The sequence below is a fragment of the Musca autumnalis genome, unplaced genomic scaffold (genome assembly GCF_047663935.1).
Source record: "Musca autumnalis isolate F117 unplaced genomic scaffold, ASM4766393v1 scaffold_3, whole genome shotgun sequence".
Taxonomy (NCBI): Eukaryota; Metazoa; Arthropoda; class Insecta; order Diptera; family Muscidae; genus Musca; species Musca autumnalis.
The window spans coordinates 238,000,095-238,024,107 of record NW_027411866.1 but is presented as its reverse complement, the minus strand read 5'-3'; the positions used below and the strand labels follow the sequence as shown (position 1 = coordinate 238,024,107).

Sequence of the window (24,013 nt, the reverse complement as noted above, 5' to 3'; positions counted from 1 at the left end):
ATAAGGGCACCTGGCTATCGCCAGATCAAAGAACAAGAAATCAAATTGATCACGTTGTGATAGATGGATGACATGCACCAAGCGTGTTGGATATACGATCGTTCCGAGGTGCAAACATAGGCACGGATCACTACCTTGTTGCAGTATACGTACGTACCAGATTAAACGTAGCAAACAAAGTGCGAACAGACACAACACGGAAGTTGGACATCGGTAAGCTGCAATCACAATAGATAGCCACAGCATATTCCACTCAACTGGCCCAACTGCTTAATCAAAGCACTCCTCGTCCCGATAACATATCAGGACAATGGCAAAACATTGTCCACTCCATGCAAACAGCCGCAAAATCAGTACTTGGATACCAGAGACCTCCACCAAGGAATCCATGGTATGACCAGGAGAGTCGTGCTGCTACCGAGGAAAAAATGCGGCATATAGGGCTACTTTACAATCAGTAGCAACGCGTAGCGCTCGAGAGAGGTATCGGGAGAAAAGGAGAGAGGAGAAACGTCTTTTCCGCTAAAAAAAGAGATGGAAAAGCGGGAGTGTGAACATATCGAGATGTACAGGAGACAAAATGAAGTCCGAAAATTCTACCAAAGAATGAAACATCAAATTGATGGCTTTGGAACTGGCACATCCTCATGTAGAGACCAGCAAGGTAATCTGGTAACTGATACATATAGTGTGCTAAGGATATGGAAAGAGCATTTTTCCAAACTGTTGGTATCGAATAGTAACGAAGTCGACGAAGATACCACAGATCCAATCCCAGAAGATGGTATTGAATATATACAACCCGGCCAAGATGAGGTAATGACAGCAAGAAATACAGCAATAAACTGGCTGAAGGATAATAAGGCAGCAGGAGCTGATGGCCTACCAGCCGAGCTGTTTAAAACCGGAGGCGACACGCTGATAAGGTGTATGCATCAGCTAGGTAGCTCCAGCTGGCAGGAAGAACGCGTACCCGACGCATGCTGTGTCTCGTCCATAAGAAAGGAGATAAGACTTTATGCTCCAACTATAGGGGCATAAGTCTTCTCCATATCGCCTACAAGATAGTGTCAGGGATATTGTGCGATCGACCAAAGCCCATGATCAACGAAATAATTGGACCTTACCAATGCGGCTATAGACCTTGCAAGTCCACCATCGACCAGATATTTACCCTGCGGCAAATCCTGGAGAAGACCCAAGAGATGCAGATCGACAACTACCACCTTTTTATCGATTATAAAGCAGCCTTCGATAGCCCGCTACGTTCAAAGGTATTCCAAGCCATGTCTGAATTTGGTATCCCCGCTAAGCTCAGTCGGCTTTGTAAAATGACTCTAATTGGCACAAGATCTTCAGTAAAAATAGAAAAGGATCTCTCCGAAGAAGTTTTGTACCAAAAGAGGTTTCAGGCAAGTAGACAGCCTTTCGTGTGATCTTTTCAACATCCTGCTAGAAAAGGTTATACGAGTGGCAAACGTCAAAAGAAGTGGCACAATCTACACCAATAACCACATGTTACTTGCTTATGCTGATGTTATATACATCATGGGACCAACAGTAAAAGAAGTAACCGATACCTTTATGAAGGTCGAAGGAGAATCTGCTAAAGTGGGTCTGGCGGTAAACGGCGAGAAGACCAAGCTGATGGTGTCGACGCGCAATGCGTCCATTGAGATCGGACCAACTGATGAAGTTGGTTCCTATAATTTTGAGGTAGTAAAACGCTTCGTATACCTCGGCATCGCCGTAAACACAACAAACGACATCAGTTGTGAAATAAAAAGAATAATTGTATTGGCCAACAGATGCTACTTTGGCTTAAGTAAGCACTTTAAAAACAAAGCCACAACTCGTCAAACAAAAATAACGCTTTACGAAACACTGATACTACCCGTGCTGATGTATGGTTCCGAAGCCTCGGTACTTACGCAAGCAGATAAGTCAGTGCTTGGCGTGTTTGAGAGAAAAATTCTTCGAAAGATCTACGAACCGATCTGCGTTGACGGTGAATATCTACGTCGTATGACGAGCTGTATCTGCTATACAACGACATCAATATAGTTAAACGTATCGAGATGCGCAAGCAGATAAAGCAGTGCTTGGCGTGTTTGAGAGAAAAATTCTTCGAAAGATCTACGGACCGATCGACGTTATAAGTTCGAACCACATATCGGTGCACGCAGATTTGGCAGGCCAAAGAATATATGGCGCAAACAAGTGGATGAAGAGATGACAAGGCGCGGTATTCCAAAAAGCGAAGCACGAATCAGAGATAATTGGAGATCTTTTCTTTTCTATGGAACAAATGTTTTGTAATGGGCCAGCTAAGTAAGTAAGTAAATGACACTTAACTCATCAGTCTGTCAAAAGTTGCAGGAGCATTGCAGAGGAGTCCGACTTACATGACGTTGTATTGGCAAAGACCCCTGTAAAATATCGCCTTCTCTTTGACCTAAGAGCTAATAGGTCTGTACGATAACCCAAAAATTTGTAGAAATTCGTACAAATTTTTACTGAAATTAAAATTTATGTTTTTGTTCCATTTGCTTTAAAATATCAAAAGAAACAAAACCAATTTTCATACATTTTCGGAAACAGCGGACTTTCTTGCAAGTTTTTGCAAAATGTTGTTCGATATCTTTCTGCAAGTTTTCTTGCTTGAGAGAGTAAAATTCACTGAGAGAAGTTGCTAGAACTTGCTGAGTAGTTTTTGCTGGAAAAGTTATAGTACAGACCTAATGTGTCTAAGGTTTGTGTTTCATGGTGTTATCATTTAGCTTCCTTTAGTCCACCCAGAATCGAATGTTTTCGTGTTTCTTCTCGAACAATACCACCGGGGAGTATCATGGGTTCGAAGATCAATCTCACGGCGACGGGTTCTTCGATTCGGAATTGACCCGGAACCACACAACACCCGTATCCCGGCCAGCTTACACATGTTTGTATTTGTATCGTATGTATGTATGCTTACATCGGATTGCTTTGGCCTGTGCCTGGACGGAGGAAATCCCAGGACCAATTTATTTGTCCTCTGTTTGTCACATCCGCATTCACCACACTCAAACTTCCATGATATGCAATAGAGGTCGCCAGTGATTGCATATAAAGGGATGTTCTGGACTCGTCTATACGAGGAACTACAACAGTGACTATGTTGCTGCGTGAACACAGCCCCCCGTGCGTCGTCATCAGAATTATCGACTCTGCCGCAGTCCCCGCTAAAGCAGGAGCATATGCAGCATCTTACACCAGCCGTTGTTGTTCCAATTTTTGCAATGTAATTTCAATGAATTCCGAGGTAAGATCGAGGAAATAGCTCTAATGATCAGATTTCATCACTTCCAAACGCCGCACTTTCATCAATCAGGAGAAAGCTAATTGGCCACGTTTCAGACAGTTCGCTAATCGCCCCTTCAGAGATCTGCCCAACTCTTCTGATGTATGGGTAACATAGAGGACGTTACCAGACATTATCACTGCTGCAGCCGCTCGATATACATACCTGCTGGCCGAATAACCGAAGTGAGACCAAATTTCACAGCAGAAGCGACGGTATCAACAAATGAGCGTAATGAGCTTTGTCGAACATAGCCCAGTTACCCCAGATTCGGAGAGCTGATACTGGAAGTTAACATTTTGATCAGTGAGCATAAACGGGGAACAAGTGGCTAAATCATTTGAAGAGTTGCGACATTGGAGCCGGTATAAGTACATTGTGGGCAAGGTTAAGTTACTCCCGAGACCTGGAAAGATGTAAAATAGCTCAATCAATCAAGTTTGCCGACGTTATGCTGTCTGACCCGAAGAGTTGCGCAATTTATTTCAATCGACAGTTTGTCAAGCACGCCGAGAGTTACAGGTCGAAGGGAAGAGTATTACGTCGCATCAGATATCTTCCTGCCGACTGATTACAATGGATGACGTTGCGAATGCCATCAGGAACTCTAAATCATCCAAAGCGTTGCTGAAGCAGCTAGATGAGCCGGGAGTGGAGTATCTCACTAAAGTTCTCAACTTGTCGCTAGCCACCCTCATTCATCCCGAAGTGCGCAAAATGGGCAGGCTGGTCACGCTACTGAAGCCAGGCATGGATGTCAGCAAAAGTGAATCGTACAGCCCGATTTCGCTTTTGTCGCCCATAGCAAAGACCCTTGAGGCCTTAGTCCTCCCCAGTATCAGAAATAGCTATCAAGTTGCCGATCATCAGCATGGATTCCGTAAGCAGTACAGCACTACAACAGCGCTGCATGCCATCTCCACAGTTCGTATGGGCCGATTTCGGTCATAGCAAAGACTCTTGGAGCTTTACCCCACCCCAGCAACAGAAATAGGTACCCAGTTGCCGATCATCTGTCGGGTGTTACCGTGAGAGCTATCCTAATCACCATATGGTGGGTCCTATCCACCTCTACCCAGGCATTTCAGAAGATATCTTCATGATATAGAAAGAAAAGTCCAACGTTACAAGAAATAACCATAGATCAACAAGCCTATCAAGTAGATGTAAATAGCATTCACACGGATGCAGTCGCCATGAAAAAATATCATGTGAATGCCGTCCTCGGAGAACATCCCCCATATATCACAGTTGCACATTGCCCATATATCACAGCTTCCACGGTAAACCAGAGTCGTTTGGGCTCAACTAAGCTCGGAATGGTGCAGCCGTCTATATTCCTATAGGACATGGATCAATTACACACTTCCTAGCATACGGTACAGGCCCACACACTGAACCTTTTGAACTGCCTCAACTAACTCCAGTAGATCTGTAATTATATCCCATCGAAACAGCAACACTCCTGTAGAACTGGAGGTAGACAAGATCCAGATTCAGCAGAAAAACGAACATACGTACTTAGTTACTTAGCTGGCCCATTCCAGAACATTTGTTCCATAGACCGAACTAAGAAAAGATGTCCAATTCTCTCTCTTTGATGGTTCGCTTTCTGGAATACCGCGCCTTGTCATCTTCATCCACTTGTTTGCGCCATTTATTCTTTGGCCTGTCAATTCTGGGTGCACCGCCATGTGGCTCGAATTTATACGCCTTTTTAGCGGGTTCATCATCGCTCATTCTTATTATATGACCTAGCCAACGCAATCGCTGCATCTCGATACGTTTAACTATATTGATGTCGTTGTATAGCAGATACAGCTCGTGGTTCATACGACGTCGATATTCGCCGTCAACGCAGATCGGTGCGTAGATCTTTCGAAAAATTTTTCTCTCAAACACGCAAAGCACTGCTTTATCTGCTTGCGCAAGTACCCAGGCTTCGGAACCATACATCAGCACGGGTAATATCAGTGTTATGTAAAGCGTTATTTTTGTTTGACGAGTTGTGGCTTTGTTTTTGAAGTGCTTACTTAAGCCAAAGTAGCATCTGTTGGCCAATACAATTATTCTTTTTATTTCACAACTGATGTCGTTTGTTGTGTTTACGGCGGTGCCGAGGTATACGAAGTCTTTTACTACCTCAAAATTATAGGAACTAACTTCAACAGTTGGTCCGATCTCAATGGACGCATTACGTGTCGACACCATCAGCTTGGTCTTCTCTCCGTTTACCGCCAGACCCACTTTAGCAGATTCTCCTTCGACCTTCATAAAGGTATCGGTTACTTCTTTTACTGATCGTCCCATGATGTCTATATCATCAGCACAAGCAAGTAACATGTTGCTATTGGTGTAGATTGTGCCACTTCTTTTGCGTATGCCTCTCGTATAACCTTTTCTAGCAGGATGTTGAAAAGATCACACGAAGGCTGTATCCTTGCCTGAAACCTCTTTTGTTACAAAACTCTTCGGAGAGGTTCTTTCCTATTTTAACTAAAGATCCTGTGTCAGTTAGAGTCATTTTACAACGCCGAATGAGCTTTGGGGGATACCAAATTCAGACATGGCTTGGAATACCTGTGAACGTAGCGGGCTGTCGAAGGCTGCTTTACAATCGACAAAAAGGTTGCAGGTGTCGATCTGCATCTCTTGGGTCTTCTCCAGTATTTGGTGGACTTGCCAGGTCTAAAGCCGCATTGGTATGGTCCAATTATTTCGTTGACCATGGACTTTAGTCGTTCGCAAAATATCCCTGACACTATCTTGTATGCGATAGGGAGAAGACTTATGCCCCTATAGTTGGAGCATAAAGTCTTATCTCCTTTCTTATGGACGGGACACAGGATGTTCAGGTTCCAATCGTCGTGTACGCGTTCTTCCTGCCAGATGGAGCTAAGTAGCTGATACATACACCTTATCAGCGTGTCGCCTCCGGTTTTAAACAGCTCGGCTGGTAGGCCATCAGCTCCTGCTGCCTTATTATTCTTCAGCCGGTTTATTGCTGTCTTTACCTCATCTTGGCCGGGTGGTATACATTCAATAACATCTTTTGAGATTGGATCTGTGGTATCTTCGTCGACTTCACTACTATTGGCTACCAACAGTTTGCAAAAATGCTCTTTCCATATCCTGAGCACACTATCTGTATAAGTTAACAGATTAACATTGCTGGTCTCTACAGAAGGATGTTCAAAGTTCCAAAGCCATCAGTTTGATGTTTCACTCTTTGGTAGAATTTTCGGACTTCATTCCGTCTCCTGTACATCTCGATTTGCACACTCTCCCGCTTTTCCATTTCTCTCTTTTTCCTGCGGAAAAGACTTTCTCCTCTCTCCTTTTCACCCGACAATTCTCTCGTGCGCCACGCGTTGCTATTGATTGTAAAGTAGCCCTATATGCCGCATTTTTCTCTTCGGTAGCAGCACTACACTCCTGGTCATACCATGGATTCCTTGGTGGAGGTCTTTGGTATCCAAGTACTGATTTTGCGGCTGTTTGCATGGAGTGGGCAATGTTTTGCCATTGTGCTGATATGTTTAATTAAGCAGTTGGGCCAGTTGAGTGGAATATGCTGTGGATATCTGTTGTGATTGCAGCTTACCGATGTCCAACTTCCGCGTTGTACCTGTTCGTGATTTATTTGCAACGTTTAGACGGGTTCGTACCTTTGCTGCAACAAGGTAGTGGTCCGAGTCTATGTTTGCACCTCGGAACGATCGTACATCCAACACGCTTGATGCATGTCTTGCATCTATCACAACGTGATCAATTTGATTTCTTATTCTTTGATCTGGCGACAGCCAGGTGCCCTTATGAATATCGAGATGCTTAAATCTGGTAGTGCTAACTACCATGTTTGTTGCATCTGCAAAGTCTATCAGCCTCATACCATTGTCAGATGTTTCACTGTGGAGACTGAATTTCCCGACTGTTGGGCCAAAGATATACTCCTTTCCAATTTTGGCATAAAAATCGCCTAGAAAAATTTTAATGTCATGTGCAGGGCAACGGTATTAAGTTTCTTCTAAGCGCTCGTAACATATATCTTTGGTTTGATCGTCCTTGTCTTCAGTGGGAGGATGAACGCAAATAAAGCTGATGTTGAAGAATTTTGCTTTTAATCGAATTGCAGCGAGTCTTTCATTCACTGAGGTGGAGCTGGAAACCAGATGTTTTTACCTCCGACCAACTACAAATCCGCAACCAAACTCATGCTTTGTGTCATGGCAGCTATAATACAGTGTGTCACCTTTAGATGCTGTTGTGGCGCCTTTCCTGTTCCATCGTATTTCCTGTATGGCAGTAATGTCGGCCTTGTACTTTTCAAGTACATCTGCCAATGTGTAACCTGCACCTACTCTATAAAGAGTGCGAACATTCCAGGTGCAGATTCTCAGATAATGGTCCTTAAAACGTTCGTCAACTTTAAAGCGGATTGTTTTTCTTTTCTTTCGTTTTTTCATAGTAGGCTGTTTTTTCTAGGGGAGGGTTACTAACCCGACGCCCAAACCCATGTTAGCTCACTACCTTCAACGGGTGTTAAAGGCAGTTCCCCAGGTGACACCACGGGGAGGTCAGTGTCCACTTGAGATAAATCCTGGGCTTTGCCATGTTAAAGCCGGTCAGGACCGTTCCTTGGTACCTTCCATCCCCTACGTCACCCACTATTTAACTTTTTTTATCCTTCCAAATTGTTTTTATTTTTCTTTTAGAAAGATAATTTTCTCCTACATCCGCATGGCCTATGAGAAAGCGGAAATTTACACATTGCGCTTTGAAACCATACGCAATAATTATGAGATAGATACCCAGACAGATCCGAATATTTTGAAGACGGAAAGAGGTAAGTAGTCACATTGGAACAAAACATAAAAATACACCAAAACCAGTAAGGAAAGGATCATAGTCGGGCGGGGCCGACTATATGATACCCTACACCACTGTGAATATGTAAAATATAGGAGATATGTATCAATTTGAACTGATTTATATACATATATATACACATCCCAAATTTCATCAAAATTAGACAGAGCGGGCGAAAATATACATAGGAGCTATATCCAAATCTGAACCGATTTCGATATAAGTTGTTACACTTATTTCTAGACTAAATTCAGTCACACATTCCAAATTTCATCAAAATTGCACGTAAATAGCGTGTTTTCAGCAAAAACGTCAAATCGGCCGAAAATATATTTGGGAGCTATATCCAAATATGAACCGATTTCGTTGTAGTTTGGGACATTTATTTTGAGACCGAATTCAGTTATGCAATCAAAATTTCATCAAAATCGGACGTATATAGCGTGTTTGGTGCAGCAAATACGCCAAATCGGCGGAAAGATATATGGGAGCTATATCCAAATCTGAACCGATTTCGATATAATTTGGTACATTTATTTATAGACCTAATAAATTTAAATGTCAAATTATAGCTACATCGGTCTGAAAATGTAGCTACAAACGTCAAAACACCGCAAATCGGGGGTACCGTTATATGGGGGCTATACCAAAACGTGGACCTATGTCCACAAGTTTGGTTATATAAGTTTATTGACACTTAAGAACCCTAAGTGTCAAAATATAGCTATATCGGTTTGAAAATGTAGCTAAAACTGTCAAAATACCGTAAATCGGGAGGTACCGTTATATGGGGGCTATACCGAAACGTGGACCTATGTCCACAACTTTTGTTATATAAGTTTATTGACATTTAAGAACCCTAAATGTCAAATTATAGCTACATCGGTCTGAAAATGTAGCTAAAAACGTCAAAATACCGCAAATCGGAGGGTACCGTTATATGGGGGCTATACCAAAACGTGGACCTATGTCCACAACTTTTGTTATATAAGTTTATTGGCACTTAAGAATCCTAAATGTCAAATTATAGCTATATCGGTCTGAAAATGTAGCTAAAAACATCAAAACACCGTAAATCGGGCGGCACCGTTATATGGGGGCTATACCAAAACGGGGACCTATGTCCACAACTTTTGTTATATAAGTTTATTGACATTTAAGAACCCTAAATGTCAAATTATAGCTACATCGGTCTGAAAATGTAGCTAAAAACGTCAAAATACCGCAAATCGGAGGGTACCGTTATATGGGGGCTATACCAAAACGTGGACCTATGTCCACAACTTTTGTTATATAAGTTTATTGGCACTTAAGAATCCTAAATGTCAAATTATAGCTATATCGGTCTGAAAATGTAGCTAAAAACATCAAAACACCGTAAATCGGGCGGCACCGTTATATGGGGGCTATACCAAAACGGGGACCTATGTCCACAACTTTTGTTATATATGTTTATTGACACTTAAGAACCCTAAATGTCAAATTATAGCCAAATCGGTCTGAAAATGTAGCTGAAAACGTCAAAATACCGTAAATCGGGGGGTACCGTTATATGGGGGCTATACCAAAACGTGGACCGATATATCCCATCTTCGAACTTGATCTTCCGACGGCTAAAAAAATGGTATTCCCCAATTTTCAGCGAAATCGGTCAACAAATGCGACCTGTATGTTGCGAACGGACGGACGGACGGACGGACGGACGGACGGACGGACATGCATAAATCGACTCAGAAAGTGATTCTATGTATATCCCTAGAAGGAACTATGGGTCTATCTCGCTTCCTTTTGTATGTTACATACAAATGCACTAACACATAATACCCCTTACCACATAGTGGTGTAGGGTATAAAAATTAAATTAAATAAATTACAGATCTGGGAAAACTCCGTTCCTATTGTGAGAGATATTGCAACAATGTCAAGGCTTTGGATGGCATACTCTCAGTTGTCCACCTGGGTCTACTGAAGTTAAGTCAAGGTAGTTTCAAAGATACCGTGACTCCGGTTTGTATAAAACTACAAAATGTGCTGGCGAACTATCTGCCCAAGTAAGTCACAAAAGACCGTAGACCGTACAATTTTTGTTGAAATTAAAACGACTTCTTCCCCTAGATTGGCCACCGAGGAAGTTGAGCGCATTAATGAGGCCACCAATGATTTGTCGGGCCGCATAACTGCAGAACCGGTAACCACCTTGGAAATTGTGTCCCACATTCGATTTTTGGATGTGGTCGACGAGGAGATGCAACAACTTTTTGCCGACGTCGATTATGCCCACGATGTTTTTATGATTATCAAAGATTTTGCCATACCCATCGATGATGAACGCAAGGAAGATTATATGGATTGTGAAGATTTGGTAAATCGTACCAGTGATAAGCTGAAGGAGATTCAAGCAAAACGGCCGGAATTTGTTAAACAACTAGAAGAGAAAATGAACGAAGATATCCAGTTGATATTTGAGGAGACCCATGAAATCTTCGTGGAGGTGCAGGATCCATTTTTAATTGATGTAAGTAGGACTGGAAGGTATTATTATATAGTGAGTGACAATACTCGAAAAGGTAGGACATTGCAAATGAATCGAAATCTGTGGACCTTGCGTCAGTATGTCGTTCGAACTTTTATTATTTAAATATTCCGCCTTAAAGTATGCTCACTTACTTAAGAAACAAAACTCATTGAACTCGCTCAAAAATAAAGAAAGTTTAATTTGAAATGTAGATGGCGTTATGATATTACACTGTTTACTTTTGCGACAAATTAGTGGACATACTTTAAGGCGGAATATTAAAATAATTAAAAATACATCTACATACCGAAACAAGGTCTAGAAATTTTTTATACAAATATGAAGTGTATTAATGAGTGGGCTGTATTTTATAAATATAGATCCCTGGTTCACTAAAATATCATCTCTACAAAAGCAACCCTTACGAAGACATTCACTATCTTTATTATAAAATTATCCTTAAGATTTCTCCCAAGTTCTCTATTTAATCAGAAAATTGCATATATATTATTCTTTCTTGATTTTTCAGAGGTCTATTCCAGCCTTTTTTATCTCCCTAAGTACTCACAAAAGTTTTCTATTTAATCCAAAAATAACCCATATATTTCTTCTCTCTTTTTTTCAGAAAAATTCCGATCGTTCCGCCGTAAAATCTCAACTGAAAAATCTCCTCGAACGTTTGGAGCGTCTGCATGAACATGCAACCGAATATATACGCTATCAAAAAGAATTTAAAATTGATATTACCATGTATACGGAAATGGATATGGCATTTACAGAAATTAAACTACGCCAAAGTCTTCATAGCTCTGTGGCAGAATGGGAAGATGCCTATATAAGGTGGATATCTGTTGAATTCAATCAACTTGTCGTTACGGAGTTGGTCGATTTGACCATAAAAACAATTAAAAATTGCATGCAATATGAGAAATATCTGCCTGAGAATAATATTGTTCCGGAATTGAAACAAGCTGCGGAGAATTTCAAAGTCAAGCTGCCAGTTATTGGTTATTTGAGGAATCCCAACTTTAGAGCGGTATGTACATACATATTTGATTTTATTAAAGACAAAGGAGTTTTCTGGGCTCTCTGGAGCTCTCAGATATGTTGTAAGCTTTATTCAGTATAGTCCACAAAATCTCTATAGGATTGAAATCATGGAATTGCCAATCCCTTATTATTGGATGTCTTTTTAGGATCATCGTCCTGTGGAAATATAATCTCCTAAATCCGTTGCCCGCAAATGCAGGCTCAATTTTCCATTAGTTTATAATTCACTTGAAAATTTTTCCGATACGATTTGAAGCGATTCCATTCGTGGAGTATAAACAATTCCTTGATCATAGTACTGAAATTGTGATATACGCTTTGAGGATAGAGTCACTGTCGAGCTCTGCACATTATCGGAGTATGTTGTGCCGTATTTTTTGTTCAGCGATAAATCTCTTGGTGTTCGGTTTGTGTCGGGACATTTCCGCCTATAATTCTTCTGAAGACAGAACTGTATTTGCGACAACAGGAAAGGTGTTTTACTCCGCATACACTTGCCTATAAAACAGTCGAATCGTTATCCACCTCCGCTATAGTTGCAGGAATTGTGTTCCACCAAAGCCAGTTACATCTCAAACCGTCATATGTTGTTTGCATATTCACGAGTTGTTAACAATCCTAGGTTTGTAAAGAATATTTTTTGTCTTCCCAAAAAGTAGTCAATGAATGATCATCCCATTATGTTTGTCCTAGTTGTTTCATCCGTCGCACTTTCGTCAAGGTTTAGGCAGCTATCGGGGAAATTTTATAAAGACCGGCCACCTATTTCGGTTAAATTTTGTCCCTTGGCATTCAGATCACATTCAGTCAGATTTCACTTATGATGGGTTGAACACGCCTTGTGCACGAAGTTTCAAGAAAATAAAGCTTGAACCATCCGTCTCAAAATGACCCCATTTATCCAGTATTGATGGTGGTTCGGAGTCCTCATAAGGCATGTTTATCGAAGACAGTGTCAAAGGCCTCCGATCTTCTCCCACTCATACCGTAGTGTAATGTTCTTTTTAGCTACTAAACATACTCTCAGCTTGTTCCCATTCGAGGCGGAGAACACAGTATAGGTTTTGCTTAGTCGGTCCACTTTACTTTTGTACAAATAAGGTTTCTGGACTAGGGCGATAACAATATCACAAAGTTCGAGAGGGTTTTTAGGAGTTCAGCAACAGCAGCTTTGCAATGATGCAGATTTATCTGCACAAAGCTAAGCTTTTGCTGCTTCCTATCTACTGGTGCTTTGAAGGGATTCGGAAGCACAATTCTATAGACTTTCTTCGGTTACACATTTGATGACAAGTCCGTTATTTTTGTCCAAGGAGTTAAGAATCCTTCACTTTCCCATCAGAAGTCCGACGTTCTGATTCTCGACTAATTTTAATATTTGTCCCAGCTTCATCGATTTACAATGATGCAGACTTATCTGCACAAAGCTAAACTTTTGCTGCTTCCTTACCTATTGGTGCTTTGGAGGGATTCGGAAGCATAGTTAAGCGCCCCCATCGATTTCTTTAGTGGTCTTCTCCAGACTTTTCGCTGGCAAATGTTATGGCCAGCCCGCCGTTTTTCTAAAAGGAGTTAAGAGTTCTCCAAATTTCCATCTGAAGACCGACGTTCTGCTTCTCGACTAACTTCAATATTCATCCCAACTCGAACGAGGGAGGAGGCAGCCATGCTGAAGTCACCATCCCACATGTTATCTGATTGAGAGGTACGACTGGCAGTATGCTGCCTTGCCAAAGCCAGCCAATGTCCTTAACTGTCTGAATAAGCAAATCTAACGATTCCTTATTCTCTCAGGTAAATACCTTTACTCTTTTTATAGAGCTACCTGGCCGAGCCCTGCATTGCTCTGATAATCGCTGATGCGCCCATTTTCGGTGTTTGCTAGCCGAATGTCATCTGGGACAATCCGTCGATCAGTATTGTCAACATGCTTCGGGTTAGACGGACACGGACTCTGCAAAGAGCTGAGCTTCGCGTTATCCTTACTCGATCTTCTCACTGACCTTCCTCGTCACCAAAGCATACGGTGCAGGTGAATGGACCAGCTTTGACAGTGTCAGCTTTTTCGCAACGAGTTTAAGATTTTGGATTGGTTTACTGAGGACCGGCAACATTTAGAGCAGTTGACGCAGCCACAGATCCATCACGTTCGCACCTGAATCGAATGGTTTATCTATGCTCATCAGCTGACGTACTCCCATCACCCTTTTGCGGGGTTTTGAAGTTGGGGTTCAACCAGAGTCCGTTAAAATACAGTTGGTATGCCACTGCCAACCATGAAAAACCCCGATAGGCACGTTGTCGCTTAACACCCCTTTGTTAGGGATTCTCATTTAGGGTAAGAGATAACTACTTGATAATTATGCTCATACCCTAAATGAGAATCCCTAACAAAGGGGTGTTAAGCGACAACGTGCCTATCGGGGTTTTTCATGGTTGGCAGTGGCATACCAACTGTATTTTAATTATGATATCGATCATCCCAGAGATACATTGTGGAATAAGCAATTCACCCCATTCGCTACCGGCAATCCCTCCTAGGTTGTCAATCCTAGGTTGTCAAGAATAATTCCTGAAGAAGTAGTATATGAATGATATTTTCACTATGCTTGAAATTATTGGTTGCTCCGTTTGACACTCGTCAAAGTTTGGACAGCTTTCCATTGGTTAAATGCCCTCGCTAGCTTACTTTGCATACAGTTATCCCCTTGCTCAGGTTTGTACTGTACAAACGCTACCAACATTTTATCCAATGGTGGGTGTCTTTGCTTTTGGAGTGTTGATATTTCACCCAGTAGGTGGCGTTATTGATATTGTTATCTATGAGCTTTGGAGAGTAGGGAAGAGATTCAACCGCGAGTTTCGTGTCATTGGGATCAACTATGTCGATGTTTGCTAGCCGACATATTGTCAAGCAGTATTGTCTACATGCTTCGGTTTAGATAAGCACGGATTCTGCAAAAATCTGAATCGCGTTATCCTATCTAGCCTTTGTAGACGTACAAGGTTTCGAAAAAGATTCACTTATTGAACAAATTTTGGTCTATCCAGTAGTTTTGCGGGGTTTAGGAGTTGAGGTAGGTGAGGAATCAATTGAAACCGTACCAGAGCTCTTGAACACCTTCTTTTCCTTGTTTGGCTTCTTTGTCGCTTTGGACGAAGGAGTATTATTTTTCGGGGTTTCTCCCGGGTGGGAATTTCTCCGACATGTTCCTTCTTGATTGAGAATAGTTCGAACTTATTGCACCTTTAGAGGGATTCGGAAGCATAGATCAGCGCCAACCTAGACTTCTTTAGTAGGTTTCTCCAGTTTTTTCGGTGAAGAATTTGATAACAAGTCCGTAATTTTTCTGAAAGCAGCTAAGAATCCTCCACTTTCGAATCTGAAGACCGACATGCTTCTCGACTAACTTCAATATTCACCCCAGTTCCATCGAAGGAGGAGGGACCCTAACTGAAGTCACAATCCCACATGGTATCTGATTGAGAGGTACGACTGCCAGTTTGCTGCCTTACCAAGCGAGCCAATGTTCTTAACTGCTTGAATAAGAAAATCTAACGATTCCTTATTCTCGCAGGTTCCACCAGCAACCAATGACAATCGCTGATGCGCCCATTGGGATCAACTTTGTCGATGATTGCTAGCCGAATATCATCTACGACAATCTGACGTTAGCTGAACACGGTTTCTGCAGAAAGCTGAGCTTCGCGTTATACTTTCTCGCCTTCCCATAAGATTTACTTATTGAATATATTTTGTTCTTCCCAGTAGTGATCTTCTCACTTACCTTCCTAGTCACCGAAGCATACGAGGCTGGTAAATGGACCAGCTGTGACAGTATCAGATTTTCCCCACGGGAAGCTGACTGTTTCTCGGACAACCGCACATTCTTCACAACCACTGGTTGCGATTTTAAATTGGTCAACTGAGGACTTGCAACAATTGAAGCAGTTGACGTTGCCACGGACCCATCATTGCTCCGTCTGATCATGTTCACTCCTGAGTCAGCTGGTTTATCTTTGCTCATCAGCTGACTTATTCCAACACCCTTTTGCGGGGTTTCGGAGTTGAGGAATCAATTGAAACCTTACCAGAGGTTCAAGTCCTTATTTTAATTTTTTTACTTTTTCTTCGAACAAGATGTTTCTCCCGTCGACACCTCTTTAGAGGTCTCGACATGCAATTCCTTCTTTATTGCTTGAGGATTGTTCGAACTTCCTAACAAACTTGAGCTTAGATCTTTTCAGCTGAAATTCCCTTACGCTCATGGTGCTTGTGTCCGTCGAATACTATTGTCAACATGCTTCAGGTTAGATGAGCACGGATTCTGCAGAGAGCTGAGCTGAGCGTTATCCTTTCTCGCCTTCGCTGGCAAAGAAGATTAATTTATTAAAGAGTTTTTGGTCGGATGGTTTCTCTTTGCTCATTATCTGACTTACTTCTATCACCCTTTTGTGGAGTTTTAGATTTGAGGCAGCTGAGGAATCAGTTGAAAACTTACCAAAAGACTTGACCATATTTTCCTTTACTGGCTTCTTCTCAGCCTTCTTTGAAGCTTGATCTTCTCACTAACCTTCCACATCACCGAAGCAGGCAAATGGATGGGTTGTGACAATATCAGAAGCCATCATTGCTCCGCCTGCTCACATTCGCACCTGAGTCAGATGGTTTATCTGTGCTCATTAGCTGACTTACTTCCATCACCCTTTTGCGGGGTTTCGGAGTTGAGGCAGCGGAAGAATCCATTGAAACCTTACCAAAGGAATTGAACGCCTTCTTTTCCTTTTGACGTCTTCTCTAACTTCTTTGAAGGCTGCAACTTACCGCTTTGGACGAAGGTGTATCCTTTTTCGAACAAGAGGTTTCTTGCGTCGCCACATCCTTAGGGGTCTCGACATGCAAATTCCTTCTTATTTGCTTGAAGATAGGTCGAACTTGAGCTGAAATTCCTTTACGCTGATAGTGTTAGATCCGTCTAGCGCTATTGTCGACATGCTTCTGGTTAAATGAGAGCGGATTCCTCAAAGAGATGTGCATCGCGTTATTCTTTCTCGCCTACGTAGACGAAGAAGATTCACTTATTGAAGTGATTAGTAGTGATCTTCTCACTAACCTTAGCATAGCATGTAGGCGAATGAACCGACTGTGACAATTTCAGAAATGAGGACCGGCAACCTTTGAAGCAGCTGACGCTGTCACAGACTCATTATTGTTCTTTGCTCATTACCGGACTTACTTCCATCACCCTTTTGCAGGCTTTTGGAGTTGAGGCAGCTGAGAAATCAGTAGAAAACTTACCAAAACACTTGACCATCTTTTTTCCTTTTCTGGCCTCTTCTCAGTCTTCTTTGAAGGCTGTTACCTTGTCGCTTTGGACGAAGGATTATTCTTTTTCGAACAGTTACACCTCCTTAGAGATCTCGACATGCAGTTCCATCTTTGTTGCTTGAGAATAGTTCGAACTTCCTCACAAACTTGAGGTTAAATGCTATCAGTTGAAATTCCCTTACGCTGATGGTGCTTGCATCTTTATTGGAGCAATTGATTGCCCTTCGCTATGCTTGTTTATCCTTAGATTTTTGTCGCTCGGATGTTTGCGATATCAGTGTATCCGTCCTACTTGAGAGCTTAGGGGATACTTTCCTCAAGTAGGTTAAGTAGTACCACGCTCTGCATTTTTTGACTGACGTTTATATGGTCCACGTCCGGAGTGTCATCCCCGCCCTTAGTTACATTCCGTTTCTCTGCAATACCAGAATTTGAGCTGCTGGTAGCAGCATTGACTTTGTTAGGAAATCTCACTTAGGCTAGGATATCGCTATCTGATCCTTTATATCGCTCGTCCTAGATATGCATTGTGAAATAAATTAATCTCATTGGCTTGCGACAAACCCTCCTTCCTTTTTAACCAGGCTTAGGACCGGCTTTGGCAGAATTGATAAAATTCTAGGTTGTCAAAAATAATTCCTGAAGTTTGCCAGAAGTAGTCGATGAATGATCCTTTCATTATGCTTGACCTTATTGTCCGTTTGACACTCTATAGGTCAACCACTTCCGTCGGTTAAATTTCCTCCCTAGTTTGTTTCGCATTCAGATAACATCCAATCGGTTTTCAGTGGTGCCACTTAAGTGACCGGATTATCCACTTTCTCAGTTTTGTACTGTACAAAGGCTTCCAACATTTTATCAAGATGTGGGTGGGTGTCTTTGCTAACTGTAGTGTTGATATTTCAGCCAGTAGGTGTCGTTTCCAATATTGTTATCCATGCCGTTTGGTGATCATGGAGTACATTCAACCAGAAGTTTCCGATCGTTAGTCCATTGAATTTTCATTAACTTATAATTCCTTTTTTTACTTTCAGCGCCACTGGAATGAAGTTGAAACAATTTTGGGTCGTAAATTCTTTCAAGAAGAGGGTATACTGCTCTCCACCTATGAAGAGTCGCATGCTTTCGATGAGGAAATTGCCAACTCTTTAATGGAAATTTCTTCACAAGCAACGGGAGAGGCCCAGCTTGAAAATATGTTAAAATCTCTGGAAGCCGTGTGGAAGGAACAAGAACTCTCCGTCGTATGTCATCACGATCAGAAAGATGTTTTCATATTGGCGGGCACCGAAGAATTACAAGCCGTTCTAGATGATTCTAATGTCAATATAAATACCATAGCTGCCTCGAAATATGTTACTCCTATTAAAAATAAAGTTGACGAATGGATTGGGGCACTGGAACAATTTGGAAAGACATTGGGTAAGTTGCTGGATTATCTCCGTAATTCAAGGAAATAAACAAACTTATAGTTCATTTTGCAGAGGTCTGGATGGATTGCCAAACATCATGGATTTACTTGGAGGCCATATTTGCCTCTCCGGATATTCAGCGCCAGCTACCCCAAGAAGCGAAAATGTTTTTTGCCGTCGACAAAAGTTTCAAGGAAATGGTGCGCACAGCCAAAAAAGTTTCATTGGCCCTGCCGGTTATGTCCTCCAAAGATAATTATGATGTACTGATGGAAAATAATCGAATTTTGGATTTGATTACCCGGGGCCTGGAGGCCTATTTGGAAGTTAAAAGGGTTGTTTTTCCAAGGTAAGTCCGAAATCCATCTTCAACACAAATTTAAAATAAAAAAAGTTTACCTTCTCAGATTCTACTTCCTCTCCAATGACGAACTTCTGGAAATTCTGGCCCAAACGCGCATACCCCAAACTGTGCAACCCCACTTGCGTAAATGTTTCGATGCCATACACCGCCTCGAGTTTGGACAAAAAGATGTGGGCGACGGTTCAGGTCGTACGGTGGCCACAAATGACATTTTGGCCTTCATATCACCGGAAGGTGAAAAGTTACTTTTTCAAAAAGGCCTCAAAGCTCGTGGAGCTGTTGAGGAATGGTTGAGTAAAGTTGAGGAGGGCATGTTTGCCTCCGTCAAGCGGGCAATGCGTTTTGGTTATCAATGCTACCCGCACAAGCAACGTGATGAATGGTTTCAAGATCATCCCAATCAGGTGGCTCTCACAATTTCCCAACAACAATGGGCTGCTGACATCCATTATATTTTGGATAATCCAAAATGGTCGGAGGAGAAAATAATGCAGGAAATGAAATTGTTTGAAAAGAAATGTTTAAAGAATTTAGCAGCTTTGGCGGCATTGACTCGACAAAATATTAGCAGTTTGGTAAGGAAGGTGTTGACGGCCCTCATCACCATAGATGTGCATGCTAAGGATTCGGTGTCGTTGCTGATTGAGAAACAAGTGGTTAAATCGTAAGTAAGACGTTCATAACACTTATTTTATGTCTTCGTGTAGATTAATTCTACACGAGTGTGCGTCTGTGTGTTTGTTGCACAGATGTTTTCGAGGCGTTACCAGATCTTCTGGAGAAGTCTCGAACAAGAAGGGATGGGCTAAAAATACAAAGGAATTTTCAGGCAGTGAGTTGGTTAAGTTTGAGACGTCAAACTGAACAGTCGGTTAAATAAGTAAAGGAAAGCTGTGTGCTTAATAGAGAAGGAAAGTTATGTGCTTTGTAATTACAGTCAGTTGTGAATAAGTGTAGTATAAGTTGTGAATAAGTGTATGGGAAGTGTCCCATAATTAGTAACTCGGGTAAAATTCAAACAATTTTTTAAAAATATTTTTGAATCTTTTAAAAATATATTTTCAACAACGTGGATTTTATAAAAATATTTTTTCATCAACGTGTATTTTTTAAAAATATTTTTTCATCAACGTTGATTTATTAAAAATACCTTTTCATCAACTTGGATTTTTTAAAAATATTTTTTCATCAACGTGAGTTTTTTTAAAATATTTTTCATCAACGTGGATTTTTTAAAAATATTTTTTCATCAACTTGAATTTTTTAAAAATATTTTTGCATCAACGTGGATTTTTTAAAAATATTTTTGCATCAACGTGGATTTTTTAAAAATATTTTTTCATCAACGTGGATTTTTTAAAAATATTTTTTCATCAACGTGGATTTTTTAAAAATATTTTTTCATCAACGTGGATTTTTTTAAAACATTTTTCCATCAACGTGGATTTTTTAAAAATATTTTTTCATCAACGTGGATTTTTTAAAAATATTTTTTCATCACCGTGGATTTTTTAAAAATATTTTTTCATCAACGTTGATTTATTAAAAATACCTTTTCATCAACTTGGATTTTTTAAAAATATTTTTTCATCAACGTGAGTTTTTTTAAAATATTTTTCATCAACGTGGATTTTTTAAAAATATTTTTTCATCAACTTGAATTTTTTAAAAATATTTTTGCATCAACGTGGATTTTTTAAAAATATTTTTGCATCAACGTGGATTTTTTAAAAATATTTTTTCATCAACGTGGATTTTTTAAAAATATTTTTTCATCAACGTGGATTTTTTAAAAATATTTTTTCATCAACGTGGATTTTTTAAAAATATTTTTTCATCAACGTGGATTTTTTAAAAATATTTTTTCATCAACGTGGATTTTTTTAAAACATTTTTCCATCAACGTGGATTTTTTAAAAATATTTTTTCATCAACGTGGATTTTTTAAAAATATTTTTTCATCACCGTGGATTTTTTAAAAATATTTTTTCATCAACGTGGATTTTTTAAAAATATTTGTTCATCAACGTGGATTTTTTAAAAATATTTTTTCATCAACGTGGATTTTTTAAAAATATTTTTTCATCAACGTGGATTTTTTAAAAATATTTTTTCATCAACGTGGATTTTTTAAAAATATTTTTTCATCAACGTGGATTTTTTAAAAATATTTTTTCATCAACGTGGATTTTTTAAAAATATTTTTTCATCAACGTGGATTTTTTAAAAATATTTTTTATCAACGTGGATTTTTTAAAAAAATTTTTTCATCAACGTGGATTTTTTAAAAATATTTTTTCATCAACGTGGATTTTTTAAAAATATTTTTTCATCAACGTGGATTTTTTAAAAATATTTTTTCATCAACGTGGATTTTTTAAAAATAGTTTTTCATCAACTTGGATTTTTTAAAAATATTTTTTCATCAACGTAAATTTTTTAAAAATATTTTTTCATCAACGTGGATTTTTTAAAAATATTGTTTTCATCAACGTGGATTTTTTAAAAATATTTTTTCATCAACGTGGAGTTCTTAAAAATATTTTTTCATTAACGTGGATTTTTTAAAAATATTCTTTCATCAACGTGGATTTTTTAAAAATAATTTTTTCATCAACGTGGATTTTTTAAAAATATTTTTCCATCAACGTGGATTTTTTAAAAATATTTTTTCATCAACGTGGATTTTTTAAAAATATTTTTTCATCAACGTGGATTTTTTAAAAATATTTTTTCATCAACGTGGATTTTTTAAAAATAATTTTCCATCAACGTGAATTTTTTAAAAATATTTTTTCATCAACGTGGATTTTTTAAAAATATTTTTTATTATTTTTTAAAAACACCGTCACATATTTTTTTATTTTAAAGGTCGCGGATAATACCCGATAATTTCTTACTACTTTTTTCAGTTCCGATTTTGATTGGTTGAAAATGTTACGCTTCTATTGGTCCATTGAAACGGAAACGATTTATTCCCGCATGGCCTCTGCCAATATACCCTATTATTATGAGTACTTGGGTGCTGGAGGTGTATTGGTCCTGACACCTTTGACGGATCGTTGTTATTTATGTCTGATGGGTGCCATACAAATGGATTTGGGCGGTGCACCAGCCGGCCCAGCGGGTACAGGAAAAACGGAGACCACCAAAGATTTGGCCAAGTCGGTGGCGAAACAATGTGTCGTCTTCAATTGTTCCGATGGCCTGGATTATAAAATGATGGGAAGATTTTTCTCAGGCCTAGCTCAGTGTGGTGCCTGGTGTTGTTTTGATGAATTCAATCGCATTGATATTGAGGTGCTGTCGGTCATAGCCCAGCAGCTAATAACAATACGTAATGCCAAGGTGATAAATGCCAAGAGGTAGGTTTTGTGAGGAGGTTTAAAGCAGAGGATGAATGTATTTCCGTTTCTTAATTCTAGATTCATCTTTGAGGGTCGTGAAATCAAGTTAAGTAAGTCCTGTGCCGTCTTCATAACCATGAATCCCGGCTATGCTGGACGCACTGAACTCCCTGACAATCTAAAGGCCCTTTTCCGCCCAATTTCCATGATGGTTCCAGACTACGCCCTGATTGCAGAGGTTATTCTCTATTCCGAGGGCTTTGAAGATCCCAAAAGTTTGGCCCATAAAATGGTACAAATGTACAAGCTATGCTCTGAGCAGCTAAGTCAACAGAACCATTACGACTTTGGTATGAGAGCTGTGAAATCGGTTTTGGTAATGGCGGGTTCGTTAAAGCGGGCGGCACCTGATCAACGGGAGGATATTACCCTGATTGCTGCCTTAAGAGATTCCAACATACCCAAATTCTTGGCCGATGATGCAGTGCTTTTCTTGGGCATACTAAGTGATTTATTTCCTGGAGTTGAATTACCCGACTCCTCACATCCTCAGCTGGAGGAAAGTTTGATATTTGCCCTGCAAGAAAAGAATTTACAGGCGGTTCATGCCACCCTGAGGAAATGTATACAGCTCTATGAAACCATGTGTGTTCGTTGGGGTGTAATGCTGGTGGGCCCAACTGGTGGTGGAAAATCCACAGTTCTACATGCCATGGAGGTGGCTTTGGGTCATTTATATGAAAATGGGGTGGCTGGGCCTAACTTTAGACCGGTAAATATTCAGTGCATGAATCCCAAGGCAGTTTCCATGAATGAGCTGTATGGCTATGTGGATCCCAAGACCTTGGAATGGCAGGATGGTCTGTTGGGTTTGGCTGTGCGTACGGCAGTCAATGTGGAAGGTAAGGTAGATATTTATTATTATAAAGCTATCTTAAAAATCTGTTTTCTCCAGAGGAAATCCATCAATGGATTGTCAACGATGGTCCCGTGGATGCCGTTTGGATTGAAAATCTCAACACCGTCTTGGATGACAATAAAATGCTGTGCCTGGCTAATTCAGAGCGCATCAAACTTACCGCCTGGGTCCACATGGTTTTTGAGGTACAAGACTTGGTCCAGGCTTCGCCGGCCACAGTGTCACGTTGTGGCATGGTCTATGTTGACCCCGAAGATTTAGGTTGGCAGCCACTGCTGGATTCCTGGAAGTCAGGCGATATACAAAAGCGTCTACAACCTCAACAGCTGGATTACCTTTATCAACTGTTTACCACAAATTTCTCAGTTCTCTTGGACTTGGCCAAAAAACACGGGTCCTTTGTGATACATCAAGTAACAAGTTCCAAGGTTCGCTTGTGCCTAGAATTATTAGCCTCATTAATCGAAATGATGCGTTGGCATGATGTGGAGGAAAAGGATTATAAGGCACTATTGCTGAAAATGTTTGTGTGGTGCGTTCTATGGTCTCAGGGTTCCAATTTTAAGGATAATGAAAAGAGAATTTTTGAAAAGTTGATTAAGGAGACTATGGGTTCCATGGGGTAAGTTGTTGGGTACTTTCATAATTGTATAATTTTTATGGTCTGATTTGTCTGTAGGCTACCTGAAGAAGCTTCCTTGTGGGACTATCGCATAAATATGTCCACTCGCAACTGGGAACCTTGGTCCAGTATTATTGATGAGTTCGTTTTTAATCCGGAGGATAAATATTTCGATATGCAAGTCCCTACAGTGGATACCACCAAATATGGGTGAGTATGGAATTGAGTAGCATCTTGAAGGGAAAA

General features: G+C 40.3%; 1 protein-coding gene across 2 annotated transcripts in view; it reads left to right on the top strand.

Annotated features, from left to right (window-relative positions):
• Dhc16F (Dynein heavy chain at 16F) overlaps positions 1–24,013 on the top strand; it is a 58,801-nt gene that overhangs the window by 5,706 nt on the left and 29,082 nt on the right. Inside the window, exons 8-18 of one of the 2 annotated variants that reach the window (XM_073977329.1) lie at positions 8,056–8,186; positions 10,086–10,260; positions 10,325–10,724; positions 11,350–11,760; positions 18,138–18,525; positions 18,588–18,864; positions 18,923–19,543; positions 21,792–22,244; positions 22,305–23,128; positions 23,182–23,767; positions 23,825–23,977. In XM_073977329.1, the coding sequence (XP_073833430.1) occupies positions 8,056–8,186; positions 10,086–10,260; positions 10,325–10,724; positions 11,350–11,760; positions 18,138–18,525; positions 18,588–18,864; positions 18,923–19,543; positions 21,792–22,244; positions 22,305–23,128; positions 23,182–23,767; positions 23,825–23,977 (4,419 nt within the window). Of the gene's footprint in view, positions 1–8,055; positions 8,187–10,085; positions 10,261–10,324; positions 10,725–11,349; positions 11,761–18,137; positions 18,526–18,575; positions 18,865–18,922; positions 19,544–21,791; positions 22,245–22,304; positions 23,129–23,181; positions 23,768–23,824; positions 23,978–24,013 lie in introns of both variants that reach the window. The other variant, XM_073977328.1, reaches the window with a different exon arrangement.